The sequence below is a fragment of the Larimichthys crocea genome, unplaced genomic scaffold, assembly GCF_000972845.2.
Source record: "Larimichthys crocea isolate SSNF unplaced genomic scaffold, L_crocea_2.0 scaffold83, whole genome shotgun sequence".
Lineage (NCBI taxonomy): Eukaryota > Metazoa > Chordata > Actinopteri > Sciaenidae > Larimichthys > Larimichthys crocea.
The window spans coordinates 984,593-1,007,257 of record NW_020860930.1 but is presented as its reverse complement, the minus strand read 5'-3'; the positions used below and the strand labels follow the sequence as shown (position 1 = coordinate 1,007,257).

General features: G+C 49.3%; 1 protein-coding gene across 3 annotated transcripts in view; it reads right to left on the bottom strand.

Moving 5' to 3' along the window:
- ankfn1a (ankyrin repeat and fibronectin type III domain containing 1a) overlaps positions 1 to 22,665 on the bottom strand; it is a 47,199-nt gene that overhangs the window by 4,328 nt on the left and 20,206 nt on the right. Inside the window, exons 1-17 of one of the 3 annotated variants that reach the window (XM_027277154.1) lie at positions 19,975 to 20,256; positions 19,434 to 19,553; positions 16,970 to 17,168; positions 15,182 to 15,392; positions 11,695 to 11,889; positions 11,088 to 11,201; positions 9,939 to 10,036; positions 8,819 to 8,909; positions 7,783 to 7,890; positions 6,843 to 6,939; positions 6,593 to 6,725; positions 6,373 to 6,489; positions 6,014 to 6,229; positions 5,573 to 5,739; positions 3,818 to 3,989; positions 3,581 to 3,749; positions 1,885 to 2,051 (exon numbers count right to left, since the gene is read on the bottom strand). In XM_027277154.1, coding sequence (XP_027132955.1) covers positions 1,885 to 2,051; positions 3,581 to 3,749; positions 3,818 to 3,989; positions 5,573 to 5,739; positions 6,014 to 6,229; positions 6,373 to 6,489; positions 6,593 to 6,725; positions 6,843 to 6,939; positions 7,783 to 7,890; positions 8,819 to 8,909; positions 9,939 to 10,036; positions 11,088 to 11,201; positions 11,695 to 11,889; positions 15,182 to 15,392; positions 16,970 to 17,149 — 2,235 coding nt within the window. In that variant the 5' untranslated portion in view covers positions 17,150 to 17,168; positions 19,434 to 19,553; positions 19,975 to 20,256. Of the gene's footprint in view, positions 1 to 1,884; positions 2,052 to 3,580; positions 3,750 to 3,817; positions 3,990 to 5,572; positions 5,740 to 6,013; positions 6,230 to 6,372; positions 6,490 to 6,592; positions 6,726 to 6,842; positions 6,940 to 7,782; positions 7,891 to 8,818; positions 8,910 to 9,938; positions 10,037 to 11,087; positions 11,202 to 11,694; positions 11,890 to 15,181; positions 15,393 to 16,969; positions 17,169 to 19,433; positions 19,554 to 19,974; positions 20,257 to 22,665 lie in introns of those variants that run through there. The other 2 variants (XM_027277152.1, XM_027277153.1) reach the window with 2 other exon arrangements.

Sequence of the window (22,665 nt, the reverse complement as noted above, 5' to 3'; positions counted from 1 at the left end):
GAAGGAAGGAAGGAAGGAAGGAGGAAGGGAAGGAAGGAAGGAAGGAAGGAAGGAAGAAGGGAAGGAAGGAAGAAAGGAAGGAAGGAAGGAGGGAAGGAAGGAAGGAAGGAAAGAAGAAAGGAAGGAAGGAATGAAGGAAGGAAGGCAGGAAGGAAGGAAGGAGGGATGGAGGTTGTGCCTGGGAGGCTGAACTCGCACTAATTTAATATTTAAGCTCGTCCATATTTCTAAAGCAGATTTCCCTGAACGACTGAATTCAAACTAATCGCGTGAAACTGTCGTTAACGTTCTAACAACGTTCTTTAATAACGTGGCTTTAATTACAGAGTCACACACGTGTGTGTGTGTGTGTGTGTGTGTGTGTGTGTGTGTCTCTTCAAGTCCACGTTACGATCATGCGTCTCGAGGTGAACCCTGCATGTCCACATGTGGAGACGTTTGTACAGACGAGACGTTCCTCCACCAACATGTGCTGAGTCCAAACAAACCGTCCAATTAGACGACATCACGTCATCCTCACACAGCGTGTGTGTGTGTGTGTGTGTGTGTGTGTGTGTGTGTGTGTTTTAAAAGAAGCTGGGTCAACAAAGTTTCTCAGTGTGTCTGCACAGTGACGATCAGCGGCTGGTGAACGAATTATGACAATGAGGGTCCTCACAACAATACAAGTCTGGCTGTTTGTGCTGACGGACCCTTTAAAACACACACACACACACACACACACACACACACACACACACACACACACACACTCTGATTGGTATTATTTTTTCCCCTGACATTCCCTCTCTGAGCAATTTGTGGTCGGGGGGCCACTTTTTTCCGAGCTTTAAAATCACAGACAGAAAACTAGACAGATGGTCACACACACACACACACACACACACACACACACACACACACACACACACACACACACACACACACGATTGAGGAGCAGCCTTGTGGTTTTGCGGTCGGCCTCCATTAACGGCGGCGCTGAGTTTACGCTCGTGACGTGGAGCGAGTTGCTCGTCGAACAGCTGATCCTGCATCAACAAACGTTAAATTAACGATCACAGACTGAATAAAACTGATCTGAGAGCTGCTGCCGTGTCGACGTGTTAAATAACTCGTGAAGTTTCATCATTTCATGTATCATAAAGTAATCAGATTACAGCGAGCAGATACTCATCATGTAACGGTTTGTTCATGCAGCGTTCACTTCATCTACAGCATTATGAAACACACAAGGATGAAGTGCTGTGACAGGAAACTGCTGACTCAGGCTAAATAACTGCTGACTCAGGCTAAATAACTGCTGACTCGGGCTAAATAACTGCTGACTCGGGCTAAATAACTGCTGACTCAGGCTAAATAAATGCTGACTCAGACTAAATAACTGCTGACTCAGACTAAATAACTGCTGACTCAGGCTAAATAACTGCTGACTCAGGCTAAATAACTGCTGACTCGTGCTAAATAACTGCTGACTCATGCTAAATAACTGCTGACTCAGGCTAAATAACTGCTGACTCAAGCTCAGGCTAAATAACTGCTGACTCAGGCTAAATAAATGCTGACTCAGGCTAAATAACTGCTGACTCAGGCTAAGTAACTGCTGACTCAGGCTAAATAAATGCTGACTCAGTGCAGTATTACAGGTGAGGTCATATCAAAGCTCAGTGGGTTAACCCTTCACGTGCACGTAAACATGGAAACGGTTTGAATCCTCCGTCCCCCGTCTCTCTCTCTTCACGTGTCGACAGAGGTCAGCTGGAATCGCTCTCGTGTCGCGTGACCGATGTTCAGAGACGCCGTCCTCTTTCAGATTAGAGCGTCAAAGAGACGCGATGATGACCATGGACGCTGACTGAAAGCTCTGGAAGTCTGTCTGTGTCTTACCTGGATGTAGTCCAGGATCAGCTGGTGTCTCTGTTTAGCCGTGGTCACCTCGCTGTCGGTGATGGCTTCTCGCAGTGCCTGCTGGGTAATGAGTGCGTCCAGGTCGAGCACGGACGACAGGCGGCAGTACAGACTGATGAACTTCTCTTTGTAGGTGCAGAAGTGACCTGAAGAACAAACACAGAGCTGATAAACTGAAGAACACAGAGCTGCTCAAACTGAAGAACAAACACAGAGCTGCTCAAACTGAAGAACACAGAGCTGCTCAACCTGAAGAACACAGAGCTGATAAACTGAAGAACACAGAGCTGCTCAAACTGAAGAACAAACACAGAGCTGCACAAACTGAAGAACACAGAGCTGCTCAAACTGAAGAACAAACACGGAGCTGCTCAAACTGAAGAACACAGAGCTGCACAACCTGAAGAACACAGAGCTGCTCAACCTGAAGAACACAGAGCTGCTCAAACTGAAGAACACAGAGCTCCTCATCACGGGAACGTCTCGTCTGTGTGAGTGTGTGTGAGTGAGTGTGTGTGTGTGTGTGTGTGTGTGTGTGTGTGTGTGTGTGTGTGTGTCCGGCCGTCTGTTTCTGGTGTGATTGGTAAAAACTGGTCACACGTCGGAGTCGGAGCGAGCAGCAGCTGATGAGGAGGTCAGTGTGTGTACAAAGAGAGAGTATTGTGCAGTGTGTATGGGTGTTATTGACACATTCTTGTGTGTGTTTATGTGTGTGTGTGTGTGTGTGTGTGTATATATGTGTGTGTGTGTGTTTATATGTGTGTGTGTGTGTGTGGGGTCAGCGGAGAGGCCGTCCTGCTGGAGCCTGCAGACTGATTTAGTGCTGCAGTAACACAGCTCAGTCTGTCTCTGGTGCAGCTCATTCACAGGGTGAAGAGCACTGCAACGTTCCTGCAACACTACTGCAACGTTCCTGCAACACTACTGCAACGTTCCTGCAACACTACTGCAACGTTCCTGCAACACTACAGCTGTGTTGCTACGTTATGCGGCTCAGGTTTAGCTCTGTCTGATCCACGGCGTCCGGCACGGCGTGCAGACTTCATCACACGTTAACATGAACGTAGAACCAGATATCACGGCACGTTAAAAGTTACAGGAAGCTGCAGGACATCTTAAAGACTGCAGGACGGTCTTAAAGACTGCAGGACGGTCTTAAAGGACATCTTAAAGACTGCAGGACGGTCTTAAAGACTGCAGGACAGTCTTAAAGGACATCTTAAAGACTGCAGGACGGTCTTAAAGTCTGCAGGACAGTCTTAAAGGACATCTTAAAGACTGCAGGACAGTCTTAAAGACTGCAGGACAGTCTTAAAGGACGTCTTAAAGACTGCAGGATAGTCTTAAAGACTGCAGGACAGTCTTAAAGACTGCAGGACAGTCTTAAAGGACATCTTAAAGTCTGCAGGACAGTCTTAAAGACTGCACGACAGTCTTAAAGGACATCTTAAAGTCTGCAGGACGGTCTTAAAGACTGCAGGACGGTCTTAAAGGACATCTTAAAGACTGCAGGACGGTCTTAAAGGACATCTTAAACACATTTCATGATGCACACCGGCGCCCTCTGCAGGCCGGCATGTGTGTCACTCTGCAGCGCCCCCAGTGGTCAGACACGGCACAGCAGGACTAATCAGCTTTTGCAGACACATGATAAATATGAGTCGTGTGTTGTTACCGAGTTCGAACATCTGCAGAGGAAGGTGGAGGAACCCTGACAGGGGGGTGTAGGGGTTGGACTGTCCGGGGGCGGAGCAAACGTTGTCGGCCGCCGGCAGCAGCAGCAGGAAGGAGACGCCGTGCCCGAGCTCCACCACCTCCTGACTGTAGAGACGGAAGTGACGGGCCTGGAACAACAAACCACGATGAGTAAAGGCAGCAGCTCCTCATGGCTCGGGGCATGACATGTCCCCACCTGGTGCAGAGGTAGGTTGATGTGCTTCAGCAGAGACTTGATCGCCGTCTGCAGCTCGTAGTACAGTAAAGGGGCGTTGCTCTCCGGCCTGTGCCCCGCCTCCTCGCTCTCCTCCCCGCTGGGCTCCTTCTCTCTGGCCGCCGACAGCGTCTGGATCCAGTCCCACTCCTCCCTGAACACAACACACACACACACACACACACACACACACACACACATGTTTACAGCTGCTTAACATGTGTGACAAGTGGATCACCATGACAACTGTAGCTGCTGTTAGCTTATGTTAGCTCAGTTTGTTAGCCGGGTAAATACAACAACACACATAACATCGGCAGTGAACTGGCACCTCTCCACCTTCCATACTTTGGTCCATGCTGGACTTGAACCGGCCTACCAAGCCAGGTTCAAGTCCAGCAGTCAGCAGCTTCTATGGACATGATGGCAGAGGAGCAGAGAGTGAAGAGGACGCTGACGGAGGAAGCTAAGAAGAGAAAAGGAGAGAGTGAGCGAGCAAGAAGCCGCCGGACAAGAGTAAATGTGGGACTGACTTTTAGTGGTTGGTGAGAGCTTGGTGAAATAAAAGGCTGAAAGACAGACGCCGAGCTGGGCTGACTGCTGCTGGACTAGTCAGTGAGATCAGCTGCTGCTGGGGACCTGGATGATGATTGGCTGCTGGGGACCTGGATGATGATTGGCTGCTGGTGACCTGGATGATGATTGGCTGCTGGTGACCTGTGTTTTATTCTTTCAAACATCTTTCGTGAACAGACGTTGACTTTCACCTCTGAGTGAGTTTGTTAAATGACTTCTCTGTGTCGCCTCACCTGAGTCATCACCTCCACCAGCTCCACCAGCTCCGACCAAAACAAACTAGTTAAATCAACAAACGGCTCATTTACACAACAGCGACTGACACACTTGTTACAGTGAGTCAGAGGCAGCAGGAAGTCTCTACAACTGCAACCAAAGACACACACACACACACACACACACACACACTGTGTAGTATTGTGTAATGTAATACTGGCAGACTGTCATCCTTGCTGGTGGACTGAATGACAACGTGAGAGGTGTGAACAGCTCCACAGGTTAGAGTTCATGAGGAGCGTACGTCAGAGAACACGCGCACGTCAGAACACGCGTACGTCAGAACACACGCACGTCAGAACACGCGTACGTCAGAACACGCGTACGTCAGAGAACACGCGTACGTCAGAACACGCGTACGTCAGAACACGCGTACGTCAGAACACGCAGAAAGACTTTTCATCACGTGAGTTAAATAACATTACGCAGAAGTTAGCCCGTCTCAGAGATCCCGCAGTCTTACTTGAGTAGCCGATAAAGAAGCAAACGTTTCAGGGTCAGATAATGAAGATCTGATCCAGCTCGCAGACCGGATCACAAGTGGACCACCAAACTGTAGCTGCTGTTAGCTAATGAGCTGAACCATGTTGTTGTTTCTGTTCACCTCGTCTGTCTGATCGACACCGGAGAAGAAAGTTACGTGGCACGCCGTCTGTCGACGCTCTGACTGAAATAAAGAGCCACTTCACGCTGACGTTACATAACATGCTCAGGACTGAACGCTGTCAGACCCGTTCTGGTTTCTCCGTCACGACTCTCTTTCTGCTCATTCAGCCTCTTCAGCCTTGAGCTGTTCGTTTATCTTCTAAATATTCTCATCACATCACGAGCTGAAGCCTTGAGTTCTGCTCGGAACATTCTCTTACAGTACAGTGTGTGATGTACCTGGACACGTTGGCGTTGTCACGTACACGGGTGTGACAGAGCATGTTGGGAGTCCGCTGCGACACCAGGACTCTGATCTGGTCCACGGAGCTGCTGAGCTTCAGGAAGCCCAGGTAGAGACCCGGGGCCAGCCGGTGAGTGCCGCGCCGCTGGTACGCCAAAATGTCCTGGAGGACGGACACAGGGAGAGTCAGTTAGTAAGATCATGAGCCAGGACGCCGTGACGCCGAGGGAAGGAGGCAGGGTGAGGTCAGACCGGGGGCGTCGGCTACCCATTGGGTCGGGGTTAGTCGGGAACAGAACCCCGCCCCGGGCCACTCCGGTCCAACGTGGAGGTTCTGCTGGATGTTTGTTTGGACACTTCATTATTCGTTCAGTCTTGACTGGCGTCACTGCAAACTGCAGACCTGTTTCTGATTGGTCGAGGGCGTCCTTCCTCACCTGTATGGTGATGATGAGGATGTCGAGGGCGTACGGCTCCTCAGGTGTGGACAGAGACTTCCTCTGGCTCTGCAGTTTGGTCACCTGCATCCACTTCCCGCTGAACAGCGAGTGTTGGCTCTCCATGTCGCGGATGGTCACCAGCAGCACGTTGCCATGGCGATCCTTGATGGGTTCGTAGTGGACCCGGCCCAGGTTGTGAGTTCCCAGAAGGCTCTGCGGGGACAGAAACCCGGTTAGACGTCAGAACAGAAACAGTTTCTCTTTGTGGACAGTCAGACTGTGGACATGTGACGTCCTCTGTCTCGTGTTGTTACAGACACGTAATAATTCTTCACGTCATATTCACGTCTCCTGACCTGCAGCTGGCTGGCGGCGGTGAGCATCTTGTGTCTGGCCTGCAGGGTGGAGGACGATGACATCGACACCGACATACTCTGTCTCAGCCACCGGACGTCCTCCCACATACAGGACAGCTGCAGAGACATGGAGACAGACATGATGAGCATTTAACACCTGATGTACCTGACGCAAATATGCAAAGGTGGAGGAGGAGGCGGAGGAGGAGGTGTGCTGCACCTTAGTGAACCACAGGAAGTCTTGCATGAGCGAGCTGCTGTAGGAGTCGTCCACCTCCACGATGGGGACCTGGTCCTCGGCCGTCACCAGCAAACTGTCTTTGTGGTAGAACACAGCGGCCAGGTAGATCCCTCTGCACACACCAACGCATCACTGAGGCCGGCCAATCAGAGGAAACCACAGCAAGACACGCAGGGCGGTGTGTGTGTGTGTGTGTGTGTGTGTGTGTGTGTGTGTGTGTGACACAAACCTTTTCAGTGTTTTCACGAACTTGTTGGAGGAGTTGAAGAGATGTTTGAGGCTCCTGGAGACCGACTGCTTCCTGCTCGGGTTCTGCAGCTTCGTGTCTGGAAACACAGAAGAAGAAACTTCAGATATCATCTGAGTGTGTGTGTGTGTGTGTTTACGAGCTCGGCCGGGTCCAGTCACTCTCCCATGGTACCGGCCCGACTCAACGTTATCTCATCTCCTTCACTCGTCTCTTTCCTTTCCCTCCCGTCCTCGCTCTGTCCCTGCGGCGCTGTGAGGACGGCGATGCCAATCTGCAGACCACAGACCACCCGTTTAACCTCGGCTAATTAACCGAGCACGCAATCACACACACACACACACACACACACACACACACACACACACACACACACATACACACACACAGGTCAGCTACTGTTCTGCCCGACGACCAACGGAAACACTGATGGATAACAAACATCCAACCAGGAGGAGGAGGAGGAGGAGGAGGAGGAGGAGCAGAGTTCCAAAATTAAGGGGAGAAAAAGGAGATGATATGCAGCAAAGCACCAAGGCGGACTCAAACCCGGGTCGCTGCAAGAAGGACTTCCTAACACGCAGGATGCACCTCCTTCCAGGTGAGCTACGACATTTGTAAAGGAGTCAGGTGACTCTGTCTCCATAACTAAATGTTGAAACACGTCACTGATAAATGTTGACAGAAATTAATCAGTGTGAGCACAAAGACACAGACTGTCTAAAACCTGGACGTAGTCTCTGTGACGTCCCCGCAGACTGTCTAAAACCTGGACGTAGTTTCTGTGACATCCCTGCAGACTGTCTAAAACCTGGACGTAGTCTCTGTGACGTCCCCGCAGACTGTCTAAAACCTGGACGTAGTCTCTGTGACGTCCCCGCAGACTGTCTAAAACCTGGACGTAGTCTCTCCTGTCACTCACCTCCACAGCAGTAGTGAGTGTGAGTGGCTCGGACTTGCTGCAGCAGACGCTCCATGGCCTCGATGTGTCCTCGTCTCCTGGGCTCTCGACCGTCGCTCTCCCTCCAATCTGAAAAACGAACATGACAGCACGTCCTCATCATTAGTCAGGCTTCATCAGAAACACCAGGACACATTACATCCATTACACTCTGTCTTAGTCTTGACTACACTGGAGCCGTTCATGGTTCCAGAGGAAGAACCATGAACCCTTTGTTGGTAAAATATCTCAACAACTGGACGACCTTCGAAGGTAGCTCTGTTCTTACTGTCTGTTCTGTCTCCGCCGCTTTAAATCACACACACACACACACACACACACACACACACACACACACCACTCAAGGCTTAAACACTCAAGAGAGCAGAAATAAAGAGAGTCGTGATGGAGAGATGAAACCGGTGTTCTCAATCCAAGGACCTCTGAACAGAACAGAACCAAACAGAACAGGACAGAACAGGACAGGACAGGACAGAATGGGACAGAACAGAACAGGACAGGACAGAATGGGACAGAACAGAACAGGACAGGACAGGACAGGGCAGGGCAGGGCAGGGCAGGGCAGGACAGAATGGGACAGAACAGGACAGGGCAGGGCAGGGCAGGACAGAGCAGGACAGAGCAGGGCAGGGCAGGACAGAACAGGACAGGACAGGACAGGACAGGACAGAGCAGGGCAGGGCAGGGCAGGGCAGGGCAGAGAAGGTCCAGATGATTCACAGATGACTGTGACAGCAGGCACAGTTTTAAACTGTTAAAGAAAAGTCCGACAGTCAAACCTGATTGAGTGTTCTCAGCTGGTTCTGCTGGTTCTTTAACAAAAAGCAGCATCTCTTATCATACACACTTTGAATTACAGCCTGTAACGTTACTGCTCAGTAATGACATGAAGACATGGATCAATCTACTATATCTACTAAATCATGAGTCGGGATCAGGATTGGATCAGGATTCATCCTCTGGGCACCATGAATATACTAAAAGACAAAGAACTCACTGGAGGGAGCAGCAGATGGAGGCAGGGAGCAGGCGGGTGGACCCCAGCCCTTCATGTTGTAGGCTGACACCCGGACGTAGTACACCCGACCCTGAAACAGGAAACAGACAGAAAACTGACGTCTGATCGTCTAAACGTCTGAACGTCTGAACGTCTGATCGTCTGATCGTCTGAACGTCTGGACGTCTGAACGTCTGATCGTCTGACCGTCTGATCGTCTGAACGTCTGAACGTCTGAACGTCTGATCGTCTGACCGTCTGATCGTCTGAACGTCTGAACGTCTGATCGTCTGATCGTCTGAACGTCTGAACATCTGATCGTCTGATCGTCTGATCGTCTGGACGTCTGACCGTCTGATCGTCTGAACGTCTGAACGTCTGAACGTCTGAACGTCCGATCGTCCGGACGTCTGATCGTCTGATCGTCTGGACGTCTGACCGTCTGAACGTCTGAACGTCTGATCGTCTGAACGTCTGATCGTCTGATCGTCTGATCGTCTGATCGTCTGATCGTGTGGACGTCCGATCGTCCGATCGTCCGATCGTCCGATCGTCCGATCGTCCGATCGTCCGGACGTCTGATCGTCTGAACGTCTGATCGTCTGATCGTCCGGACGTCTGAACGTCTGGACGTCTGATCGTCTGATCGTCTGAACGTCTGATCGTCTGATCGTCTGGACGTCTGATCGTCTGATCGTCTGGACGTCTGATCGTCTGATCGTCTGATCGTCTGGACGTCTGATCGTCTGAACGTCTGATCGTCTGCGGAGAAGACCGAGTCTGAGAAGAGCGGTCATATTTACATGTTTTGCATGTGTCTCTGTCTCTGTCTGTGTCTGTGTCCAACTCATGAGTCGTCCACAGTGTGTCTTGTCCTTTCTAAATGTTTTCAGGTTGCTGTTGTTGAACCAGCCGTTGCTGTAAATGTGTGTGTGTGTGTGTGTGTGTGTGGCAGACTGATTCACACACAAACATGACAATAACTTATTGGGAACATGGAGAGAGAACGTTAAACCAACGTTTGACCCAAACATGAATCAAACGTTGCTTCTCTAATTAACACGTCGTTTGGTACACGAGCAGAATAAAGAACATGGTCTGAGAGTGATGCTGCTGTTACCGTGGTGAGGCTGCTGATGATGCACTTGAGGCTCTGCAGATTATCCAACACCAACTCTCCAGCGAGCAGCGAGAAATCCTTCAGGCAGCTCCACTCGACTACACACACACACACACACACACACACACACACACACAGATGTGTCAACAGTAACAGTACACGCTTTGTTGTTCATTACAAATCAATAGTTCCTCCTGAGATCAGGAAATTAACCTTCGCTCGGCTCGTGGCCTCGAGGTGTCTTTAATTGTCTCTTTCGATCTCTTTGACTCCGTTAAGTGTGTAAGAAAAAAAACATCTTCTGTTTTGTTATCGACTTCACTTCACATTAAAAACCTTTTAAACTCCACGTTTGCTGAAACTGGATCATATTTTATGGAGGAAATGTTTTCTGGTTTTCCCTCTGATGTCCTCCGGCTGCTCCGCCTCAACTCTCTGTGATTTACAGAGTTTATGATGGACAGTGAAGTAAACTGCTGACAGCTGTAGCTGCTGTTAGCTCATGTTAGCTCAGTCTGTTAGCTGCTGTTAGCTCATGTTAGCTCAGTCTGTTAGCTGCTGTTAGCTCATGTTAGCTCAGTCTGTTAGCTGCTGTTAGCTCATGTTAGCTCAGTCTGTTAGCTGCTGTTAGCTCATGTTAGCTCAGTCTGTTAGCTGCTGTTAGCTCAGTTTGTTAGCTCATGTTAGCTCAGTCTGTTAGCTCATGTTAGCTCATGTTAGCTCAGTCTGTTAGCTGATGTTAGCTCATGTTAGCCCAGTCTGTTAGCTGTTGTTAGCTGCTGTTAGCTGATGTTAGCTCATGTTAGCTCAGTCTGTTAGCTGCTGTTAGCTCATGTTAGCTCATGTTAGCTCAGTCTGTTAGCTGTTGTTAGCTGCTGTTAGCTCAGTCTGGTAGCTGCGCTGCCTGGAGGTTTACAGGCCCAGCAGTCAGCAGCTTTGTACATAAGTAATGTAATCAGAACAAATACTCGAGTACAGCTGAACATATTTACACTCTGAAACGTTTCTTTAAGTTTTAATTCCAACAATTAAACAAAATATGGAAACAGACAAACAGACGTGTCCTCGCTCATGTCAATCAATCTGTTGTTATTTAGAAAACACATTTCTGATGGAGTGTTGTGTTACCATGACGACACTGATTCACACCTCTGTACTTGGTCACCACGGTGGAGTTCAGACACTGCGGCTCCTGGAAGGTGACGGTCAGCGTGGTGCTACTGCTCACGCTCAGACGGACCATAGACGGGGCCTCCGGGGCACCTGAGCAGGGGCACAGAGCGCCGGCAGAGGATTCACTGACATGAAACGTCCTGTTGGTGGCGCTCTCGTCTTCAGCTGCACTGACAGACTGTTTACTCCAAATGAAATCTGTATTTTATGTTCTATATATTATATGTAGGCAGTGAGGAAGCCTTCATGCAGCAGATCAGGTTATTACTTTGAATGACTTTGTCTGAAATAAGAAACCTGAGTGTTTTAGCCTGGAGGAGCGGCTGAATGGAAATCACTGCTGAGAGAAGAATCTCTTTAGTGTCAGAGAGGAAGGCACCACCCGCTCCACCCACATGACGATGTACAGACCTTCATCTTCAAGTGATGAAATGAAAACGCTAAATCTCTGCTCGACCACCTCCTCGTCCTCCTCTCATCCATGAGCAGAGACATGAGACAGCCGACAGAGACTCTGTCTCTTTGAGGTCGCCGTCATGTGACTGAACGTCTGTTCCAGGTTTGTGTTGCAGTGCTGACTTACGTGCGTGCTGGAAGCCGGTCTTCATGCGTTTGTACAGCTTGCTCCTCCACTCCCAGGCTCTCAGCTGTTTGTCCTTGTGGCAGGCCTCCAATGAGAGGCCGTCTCGCTGCGCCTGAGCCGCCAGGTCGGCCGCCCGGAGCTCGGCCTCCACCACCAGAGAGCTCAGGTGGGCCTCCCGACTCTCCACGCTCACAACTACGACACAAAACACAGAGATCCACGTTTGACCATTTACACGACATGACATGATTCAACTTATATATGTGTTTACCTTTCATTTATACATGTTTATACTTCAGGTGTTAGTCGTGTTTCCACAAAAACGACTTGTTGATCACATCTTTCATTCTGTTGGTAACTGTTGTGTAATTACACTGCTGCGGGACTTTGATATTATTTTTGGCTGGTGATGTGTAAAGTAAAGCTCGGACAGACTGTTGTGTGTCTGTGAGCTCTGAGTGAGCTCGTCCATGTCTCATCAGCCTTCAGGCCCGGAGCTCTTACTCGGGCTGGTGGTCTCTTGCTGATGCAGAAGCTGAGTCTGTGGAGGAGTCGAAGCTGCAGGTTCAGCTCTGTCAAGGCCAGCGAACAATCAGCCGCGAGCAGACAAAAGGAGCCACGGCGACGTCCACGAGAACAAATCAAGGACAGAACCATGGACAATGTCTCCGAACACGTAACCATGAAAGGACCAACGAGCTGCTGGACTGAGGACGCAGAGACAACACTCTCCCTGAAGCATGCACAGGAAACCTGCAAACTGTCTGCTGGACTGGACTCTGATTTACAGACTGCTGGATACATCGATTATAGACTGATTATTGGATAGATAGATTATAGATAGACTGATTATTGGATAGATAGATTATAGATAGACTGATTATTGTCACTCAGGACTCTGCAGTCACATGACGGACGGACTTCTGCCGAACACTGCTGCTCACAGCAACAACCCAGACAGAGTACATCATATATACAGTGTGTGTGTGTGTGTGTGTGTGTGTGTGTGTGTGTGTGTGATGCTGTGGATCAGACAGGGCCTGTGTTTGTGTCTGCAGCCCAGTCTGGGTCTCCTCTACCCGGACCTGAATGAGCCCGCTATCCCCCGCCCACACACACACACACACACACACACACACACACACACACACACACACACAGTTTTCCCTCCATCAGTCTCCTGGTTGTCCTCCATAAAGACAGGTGGTTCTTACCTTACTACTAACACCCATCAGCCCCCACTGTGTGTGTGTGTGTGTGTGTGTGTGTGTGTGTGTGTGTGTGTGTGTGTGTGTGTGTGGAACAGTGGTCACTTTACAGCGAGGCCTCCTGTGTGACTCCCCAGCGAGCAGCTTTAACAGGGTTTGTGGTTTAATGGTTTAACTGTTCCAGTGATGCGTGTAACGCCGGGCCAATCACAGCCAAGTGATTTATTGTGCTGCAGCGCGGCGGACTCTGACACAGAGGCGGACTCTGACACAGCGGCGGACTCTGACACAGAGGCGGACTCTGACACAGAGGCGGACTCTGACACAGAGGCGGACTCTGACACAGAGGCGGACTCTGGGCGGCGGGACAATCCATGTAAACAAAACACAGAGTAAACATCGCTGCTGGTTTCCTCCTGAGGCCCGCTGCTCTGTTTATGTCAGAGTGTGTATGCCTGTGTGTACCTGTGTACTGCTGTGTACCTGTGTACTGCTGTGTACTGCTGTGTACTGCTGTGTACCTGTGTACTGCTGTGTACTGCTGTGTACCTGTGTACTGCTGTGTACCTGTGTACTGCTGTGTACTGCTGTGTACTTGTGTGCAGTTACAAGGTACAAATCTCCATTACAACTAAACGTCCTGCTCCGTGTGTGTGTGTGTGTGTGTGTGTGTGTGTGTGTGTGTGTGTTCATTTATGAGGCCCTCCCCTCGGGCCCCCGGGAAGTGGTCGGTCTATATTTAGCCCCTTCAGTCAGACAATGTGGTCCAGTGTGAGGCAGAGCAGCTCGTTAATCTACAGCCGCTTCAATTAGCAGCAGGAAGTGACACCTCTGTTTATAACATGGCTGCTGCTGTTTCCAACGGCAACCACCGGATGGAGAGCGGCGCTCTGACGTGGTGTTGATGCTGACAGATGAGTGTCCTCGTGGACACAATCGGAAACTTTCTTCTTGTCTAATTAGTCTTTATACACACTAATGAGACAATCGTCACTGACGGATGATCGCCACGAGGCGGCGCTGAAGGAACTTAAAGACAACGACGGATCCTGTACTGCAGTGAAAGTACAAATACTTTAACGTGTGTAACAGCTAAATATTCTGTTTGTCTGCGTCGTCTTCGAGGAACGGGCCAATCAACTGCCAGACTTGAAGTCTCAGGGCTGACTATACCAGCGTCACCATGGCAACCAGTGTCAACAGTAACGAGACCATCGCTCTGATCCGTTCACCCGTAAATTAAGTTTCCGGCGCTGTGAGACTGAAAGGTCGGACCGGCCAGAGCCAATCAGACGTGACGGCTGTCTGAAGATACCTAACCACCATGAACCGGTTCACCTGTGGAAGCCTCACACAGGTGTTTGTCACTCAGTCAGTACTCAGTCAGTACTCAGTCAGTACTCTGTTCAGTACTCAGTCAGTACTCTGTCAGTACTCTGTTCAGTACTCAGTCAGTACTCAGTCAGTACTCTGTCAGTACTCTGTTCAGTACTCAGTCAGTACTCAGTCAGTACTCTGTTCAGTACTCAGTCAGTACTCAGTCAGTACTCTGTTCAGTACTCAGTCAGTACTCAGTCAGTACTCTGTTCAGTACTCAGTCAGTACTCAGTCAGTACTCTGTTCAGTACTCAGTCAGTACTCAGTCAGTACTCAGTCAGTACTCTGTTCAGTACTCAGTCAGTACTCAGTCAGTACTCAGTCAGTACTCTGTTCAGTACTCAGTCAGTACTCAGTCAGTACTCAGTCAGTACTCAGTCAGTACTCGTTCAGTACTCTGTTCAGTACTCAGTCAGTACTCGGTCAGTACTCAGTCAGTACTCAGTCAGTACTCGGTCAGTACTCAGTCAGTACTCAGTCAGTACTCGGTCAGTACTCAGTCAGTACTCAGTCAGTACTCTGTTCAGTACTCAGTCAGTACTCAGTCAGTACTCTGTCAGTACTCAGTCAGTACTCAGTCAGTACTCGGTCAGTACTCAGTCAGTACTCAGTCAGTACTCTGTTCAGTACTCGGTCAGTACTCAGTCAGTACTCAGTCAGTACTCTGTTCAGTACTCGGTCAGTACTCAGTCAGTACTCAGTCAGTACTCTGTTCAGTACTCAGTCAGTACTCAGTCAGTACTCAGTCAGTACTCTGTTCAGTACTCAGTCAGTACTCAGTCAGTACTCAGTCAGTACTCTGTTCAGTACTCAGTCAGTACTCTGTCAGTACTCAGTCAGTACTCAGTCAGTACTCGGTCAGTACTCAGTCAGTACTCAGTCAGTACTCGGTCAGTACTCACAGTGTGGACTCTCCTTGCCGCCGGCCTTCAGCAGCAGCTTGGCGATGGGCGTGTTGTTGGTCATGATGGCGATGTCGAGCGGCGTCAGGCCCTGACTGTTGGGCGTGTTCAGGTCCAGCTCCTCGGCCGAGAACTGGTAGAGAAGAATCTGCACCGTGTCCAGGTCCTGCTGCTCCACCGCCTCGAAGATACAGTCGCTGCCCTGCATGGTCTGGAGGAGAAAACAAGCGCTCACAGGACGGGCATGACGTCACATGATGCCACGGGACACAAACACCTCTGCGAGCTGACGTTACCATGGTTACATGATGTAACTGCATGAAAACACGGGATGATGTTTTTACAGTTCATGTTGAGCTGATGGACTGAACAGAACTTCATGTTCATGCAGAACCAGACTCAGAACCTAAACGACGTTAACAGCTGATAACAGAACTCGTTTCATTCCACTCGTCTCTTCATGATTTCACCTGTGGCGGCTGAAATGATGTTTGATAGTTCTGTCATTCAGATTCAAAGACGTGGTGAGCATGACGTGAAGATTCATGTCAGCGTGTTCGTCCTTCATCGTCTCTTTGAGCTGCTTCTTCTCAGCTGCAGCTCTGACGTGAACATGTTACAGATGTTTGCAGAACATGACGAGCAGCAGGTTGTTTAGCTCCGTGCATGTTCAGGCTGCACACAGGCCGACGATGAAGACGAGCTGCAGCTCTGACATTAAAATAACGCTGGTCAGGGACAGCGCAGGGAGCTTCAGTTCACTTCAGACTGGTGATGTGTTTATTTTGGAACGTTCTGTCAACGTTACAGGAACATTAGGTAACATGAAGATTCTGTTTTATAATTTTGACCCGTCCGGCCTTCCGTACGCTCAGATCCATCATACTCTTTTGTTTTTCCTCCTCAGTCTCGTCTTTCATGTCTTTAAATGTCAACACACACACACACACACACACACACACACACACACACACACACACACACTCACACACACACACACACAGACATACACACACTCACACACACACACAGACATACACACACTCACACACATACACACACTCACACACACACACTCACACACACACACACTCACACACACACACTCACACACACACACACACATACACACACGCTCTATGACCCGTCACACATGATGAATCTCAGCGACCAAATGTTTCTCAGTGATGATGAAAAGTGAGAAACACTCTTCATCCTCGAGGAGGAAACTTGTGATGTCTGTCTGTGTGTGTGTGTGATCCCACACACACACACAGACACACACACAAACACACACACACACACACACACACACACACACACACACACATCACACAGACACACACACACACACACATCACACACAGTCTGTTTCATGATGTAACCTTGAAAATCTGCAGATCGAATCAGAGATGTGACAGATGAAGGAGCGCCGGCTCTGAAGTCATCACCGTTAACAGAATTACAGAAACTTAACGAGATGTTCATCGATCGCTGCGCCTGAGGCCGAGCGGCCTCGCAGGGTTTCCCCGCAACGCCTAACGGTGAATCACGAGGTGGTGGCGGACACACCGCTCACATCCTGCAGACACGGTAAAGACTTCAACCTGAAGCAGCTGCAGCAGCTGAGATCTTCTGAACGTTATCCGCAGACATTCAATAAAAATCTACGTTTATCTTTGTTAAAAAGATTTTCAAGGAATTCAAGGACTTGACTTTTACAACAAACCAAAGACGTGTGACGTGTGTCTTATAAGACTCAAAGTCTGTCCCGTCCTGCAGACTCACCGAGGCTTTGCGGAGGCGGTCCGTCTTGCCGAAGAAGTAGGTGTCCTCGAAGGAGGAGGTGCTTCCCCGGAGCTTCTCCGACAGGTTCCTGTAGAGGCGCTTGGCGGCGCTCGGCGAGGCCGGCCCACCAGGACACTTCCTGGTCTGAGACAACTGCAGGTTCTGCATCTGCTGGGTCATGACGAGTGGGAGGTGTCTGCTGGGACGGACGGAGACACAGGTGGATGTTAGAGGACTGACACACATTATGCTTCATATCTAAACCGCACACAGTGAAGTGTGACGTGACAGCTTCCTGTGAAAGGCTGGAAAACGTTTGTAACCAGCAGAGGTCGAGACAGGAAGACACAGAAATGATTTTCAAAGTAAAACACCTTGTTTGAACCTCTGACTGTATGATTGAATTTAACTCTGCAGCCGAAACTGGAAAACTGACCAAATCTGAGCAAGGAACAAAGGAAACGCTCCTGAAATGTTTCTGAAACGTTTCTGAAATGCTCCTGATGAACACTCTCTCCTTTTCTCTTCTTAGCTTCCTCCGTCAGCATCCTCTTCACTCTCTTCTCCTCTGCCATCATGTCCATAGAAGCTGCTGGGCCTGGAAACTTCTTCTTCTTCTTCTTCTTCTTCTTCTTCTTCTTCTTCTCAGCTCACAGTCTGGCTAACAAACTGAGCTCACAGCAGCTACAGTTGGCAGCAGTGTACTTCACTGTCCATCATGAACTCTGAGAGCAGATGTCTGAACAACACATTCTCCTGATTACAGGTCAGATTTAAACTCTCTCACTGATCATGTGACCTGCTCACGTGATGAAACGTGTTTACCGACCTCGTTTACTGACACTGGATGCAGACTCGTTAAAGACGTGTCATTACCACGCAGAGCAGGGCGAACGAGCCAATCAGCAGCAGCGTGTTGACTCCTGCTGGGTCGAGGACTGAACAATCAGGCAGAGCAGCAATTTTCATCTGACGCCTGCGAGATGTGCAGCTTCCTGCAGCCTCCTGCAGCCTCCTGCAGCTTCCTGCAGCCTCCTGCAGCCTCCTGCAGCTTCCCGCAGCCTCCCGCAGCCTCCTGCAGCTTCCTGCAGCTTCCTGCAGCTTCCTGCAGCTTCCTGCAGCCTCCCGCAGCCTCCTGCAGCCTCCTGCAGCCAACGCCACGGTCACATCATAAGGATTTCACATGAAGTGCACAATGATACACTGATCTCAGATGTGCTGCTCATCATCAAACCAGCAGAACCGGACCTGAGGTTCTGTCCATCCATGCTCTGGTTCTGATTCTGTTGGTGCTCCCTCAGGACACCTGAAGTGAGATCTGTTTGGGTCTATGCAAAGACGATACCCGGTGTTACAGGGTTAGTTTGGCTCGTTCTCCCGGTTGCTTGGTTGAGGTTCTGATCCAGAGTCAGCGTGGTACAGCAGACAGCAGCAGGGATGGAAAGTTTCCGGTAAATTTCCAGACAATTTTTTGGAAATTTTCAATAGGACGTTAAGCTGGGGAATTTTAGAAATATTCCAAATCAGAAACTCCAAATGTGATGTTTCATATCCAAGCAGAACTTTATCAAATGTGTCTTTAACAGTCTCTGTGTGCTCTGGGCTCTAAAGTGTGGTCCAGGTGCAGAACTCACCTGTGCAGGTAGGGGGCGTGGCCTCAGTAGTCCTGTAGTAAGCAGTGTGCTATAGATATGTAAGTGTGCCTGCATGAAATCTGTTTTAGTCAAGACCAACCTTCAATTTTGTTAATTCCCATGGAAAGTTTCCAACTTTAAAAATTCCCAGAATTTTGCAACCCCAGATTCAAACATCTGCACATTCACTGATGAAGAACGAGAACAACGAACAAAAGGTTCAGAAGTTTAGAAGTTTACTCCTAACGATGAAAAGTGATTCACAGACTCAACACAAACATCCGGTAATTAATGAATCAACGTTAATCAGATTAATTAAACGATCATTCACTGAATGTGGACCTGAAGACTCCTCGACCTGTGTAGAACCTGAACGTGACTCTGACCCAACAGAACCGACTTCACCCTCAGTCAAAAATCTATGAAACGTTTGAAAAATGCAGATTTGATGATCAGAGTCACATCCATGTTCATCTGACCATGAAGTGACATCATCAGTGTTTATGATTTTAGACCAATCAGCAGCCTCCGTGCCACAACCTGCAGTTCCTCAAACGTCCACTTGAGGCTCCAGAAGTCCCCATGTTCAAATGTTACCATCGTTCACGCTCACCACACCGCAGTGTTTGTATTACACCGGCAGGTAACCATAGCAACAGCACTGGTTCTGTTGGCCGCCGGTCAAAGTATACAAGTACAGTGACATTACTTTAAACACTACAATACCCATGAGCCCCAGCTGCTGTTGCTATGGTGAAGAAACCAGTCAGTCGATTCAAACACAGTGTGTGTGTGTGTGTGTGTGTGTGTGTGTGTGTGTGTGTCCTCACCTGTCCAGGCTCACTGCTGATCGGGGGATTCCCGTGTAAAACAGAGGCTTCAGGATCAGACCATCTCCCACCGGCCTCTGGTTCAACCTCTGGGCCAACCGAGAGATCTTACTGTCCGACCTGACACACACACACACACACACACACACACACACACACACACACACACACACACAGAAGAAGAAGGATCAATAAGCACCTGAGGACTATGAATCCACAGAGCAGCAGAAGTCGTTGCCAGGTGATCGGATCAGGCAGAAGACGTTCACAAAGTTCTGACACTGTCCCTCGATGTTCCAACGCTCTCTGTGAAATAATCAGAACCTCAGCTGGAGGCTCGGCCGTGTCGGCACACTTCAGAACCCGACAAACATTTCACTGCAGCAGACACAGCTCCCAGCGGAGGTCCAGCTCAAATCGGATCCCAGGGCACCAGAACCCAAATGAGGAGAACCACTCTGCTTCAAAGACGAGAGACGCCTGTCGGATCAGAACCGGGACGCAAAACTTCAAGTCAGAGCTCTCAAAGTGAAATACTCACTAAAGCTGGAGGAGAACGAGGAGCCTGCTCAGCAGCAGATCTATCCCAGCCTCCGAGCCTCATGTGCTGGCTTCAGTCTGATGCCTGCTGGCTGCCTCTGGAGCTCTGGAGCATCTCTGAGGGGAGCAGAGACTCCGGCAGCCCCCAGATGTGATGCTCTGTCCCTGGGTACGTGTGTGTGTGAGAGAGGCTCTCTATCTGCTCCCTACTGTGGAGCTCAGGCTCCGACTGACTGTACCGAACACCTGTTCACCGGCGGACGCATCGCGACACATCGACACACACACACACACACACACACACACACACAGCATGGAGGAAGAGAGTGAATGAGAGAGGGAGAGAGAGAGAGAGAGAGAGAGAGATGTGAGGCTGGATGTGTGCATCACATGTGGGGGGTAGTTTGTGTGCACAGTGTTATGAACAGCACACACACACACACACACACACACACACACACACACACACACAGCGCTGTGTAAAAGCGGATGGAGGAGGGGCAGGCTTTGAAAAGGACGGAGAACAAAAAAAAAAAGGGAGAGCGACGAGGTGAGAGACGGAGAGATGAATCTACAGAGACGCTGCAGCGTCCAAGAAAATAATGAAAATAAAATAAAAAAATAAAAACAGGTGATAAAATCTAATAAAATTCATCTGCAGCAGTTTGAGCTGAATAATTCTCCCTGAAGACGACGACGGGCAGAAGACTGGAAACATTCAAACTGCCTCATTATTTAGTCTTTATCATTCTACAAACCAACATCACATGAATCATGTCAGTGTCAGAGTAACGTCAGCCAATCATCAACCAGCAGCAGCTAACAGACTGAGCTAACATGAGCTAACAGCAGCTAACAGGCTGAGCTAACATGAGCTAACAGCAGCTACAGCTGTCAGCAGTTTACTTCACTGTCCATCATAAACTCTGTAAATCACAGAGAGTTGAGGCGGAGCAGCCGGAGGACATCAGAGGGAAAACCAGAAAACATTTCCTCCATAAAATATGATCCAGTTTCACCAGAATCAGTGAAATAGTTGCTGCTGTGTGACTTAGTGCCGTAAAGCGTTACGTACTTCTCCCGACCCGGAGCCCAAAGTTACATAGTGTGAGAACAGACGTACGAATGACAGATCATCGAAACATTGTCAGCAGTCAAAGTGTGTGTTGGTGTCGTGTCAGGCTGTTCTCTCACCTTTCAGGTTTCTCTAGTGTTTTGGATTGTCGTGATTCGCCTGCTAACGTCAAGGAGACTGTCAGACTTATAGTTTTGGCGGGAGACGCACTGATGCTCCAGGATCACCCACCGACAGCCCCATCTACTCCCATGTAAACTGGAGAGGAGAAATTTCCCAAAGGAGCACGGGGCACCTGTTCTTTCTCTCTCTCCCCAGGTCACATTTTTTAACTTCACACACTGAAATTCAGCATTCACATGGTCGACAAGATGAGGATGCTCACGGTCATTTGGGCTTTTTGATACCACCTACCGTTTGGCATTAGTGTCCACTAGTTGGAGGGGCTTCATTTAGAGATTTTCTGTGTCTCTCAGCAGTCACTCACACACAGACAGAGCACAGCTGCAGTTCATTGCTCTGACCTGCAGCTGACTTGAAGTCTCTGTGCTGCTGCAGTGTCAGTAATAATGTCTGTCAGACACACTCTACATTTATTTACACAGTTTACAGTTCTACTTAATATCTTTATTATTTCGATCAGTAATAACATTTTTGTCCTTGCAGATTTATCCAGAGGGAAACTAACTAAAAACTAACTAAACTGTATCTGAGCTGATTTTAAGTTATTGACGTGTTTGACGTCCATGACGATGAAATAAGGACTTATCAGTATGAATGATGTTCTGGTGTTAGACATGTTGAAGCTCAGTTTTCAGACTGCTCTGAATGCAACACTTCTTTAATTGGTCACCTGCTTTGGCTTGACTGAGCCCACAGGAAGTGAGTTAAATGCTGTGAATGTCCTCAGAGCTTCATGCTACGACCTCAGTGTTCCTGGATGGGAGCTAAACATCCTGTATAGACTGATGAACAGTAAATGTCTACGCTAACGTAGACGATCAAGCCGTCATGCTGTCGAGCACAGCGCCGGACCGTGAAGGCCAATCAGAAGAAAGCAGGCCTTCAGGGAGGAGGGGCTTTAACGGTGAAGTGAGGGGGCTGCATGAAGGAGCAGCAGATAAATCAGCACGTCTCCTTTAAATATTCTGCACCTCTGATCGAATTACTACGACGACAGCAGCTCCAGTCTGAAGAGCTGCAGCACAAAGAAGACGAAGAAGAAGAGTGGGAGGACTGACAGAGAGATCCTCTCATGAGTCTGACTCACAAAACTTCCAGTCACGACTGAATCTACTCAGGGCTGAACTTACTGTTCCAGCTGTGTGTGTGTGTGTGTGTGTGTGTGTGTGTGTGTGTGTGTGTGTGTGTGCCGTACAGGCTGATTCAGGTTTCCACGGCGTCCTCACACAGCCTCGACCGTGCTCGTCCTGAAAACACCTCGTACAGGAGCGAGGCCCCTCAAACCATGACACAAAACACACTCTGTTACCTGTGTGTGTGTGTGTGTGTGTGTGTGTGTGTGTGTGAGGATGGAGAAGATGGATGCCATCAGGCGGCACTCCAACAGGTGCACAGGTGGGCGGAGAGGAACAAAGAGGTGGGAGGTTCATTCAA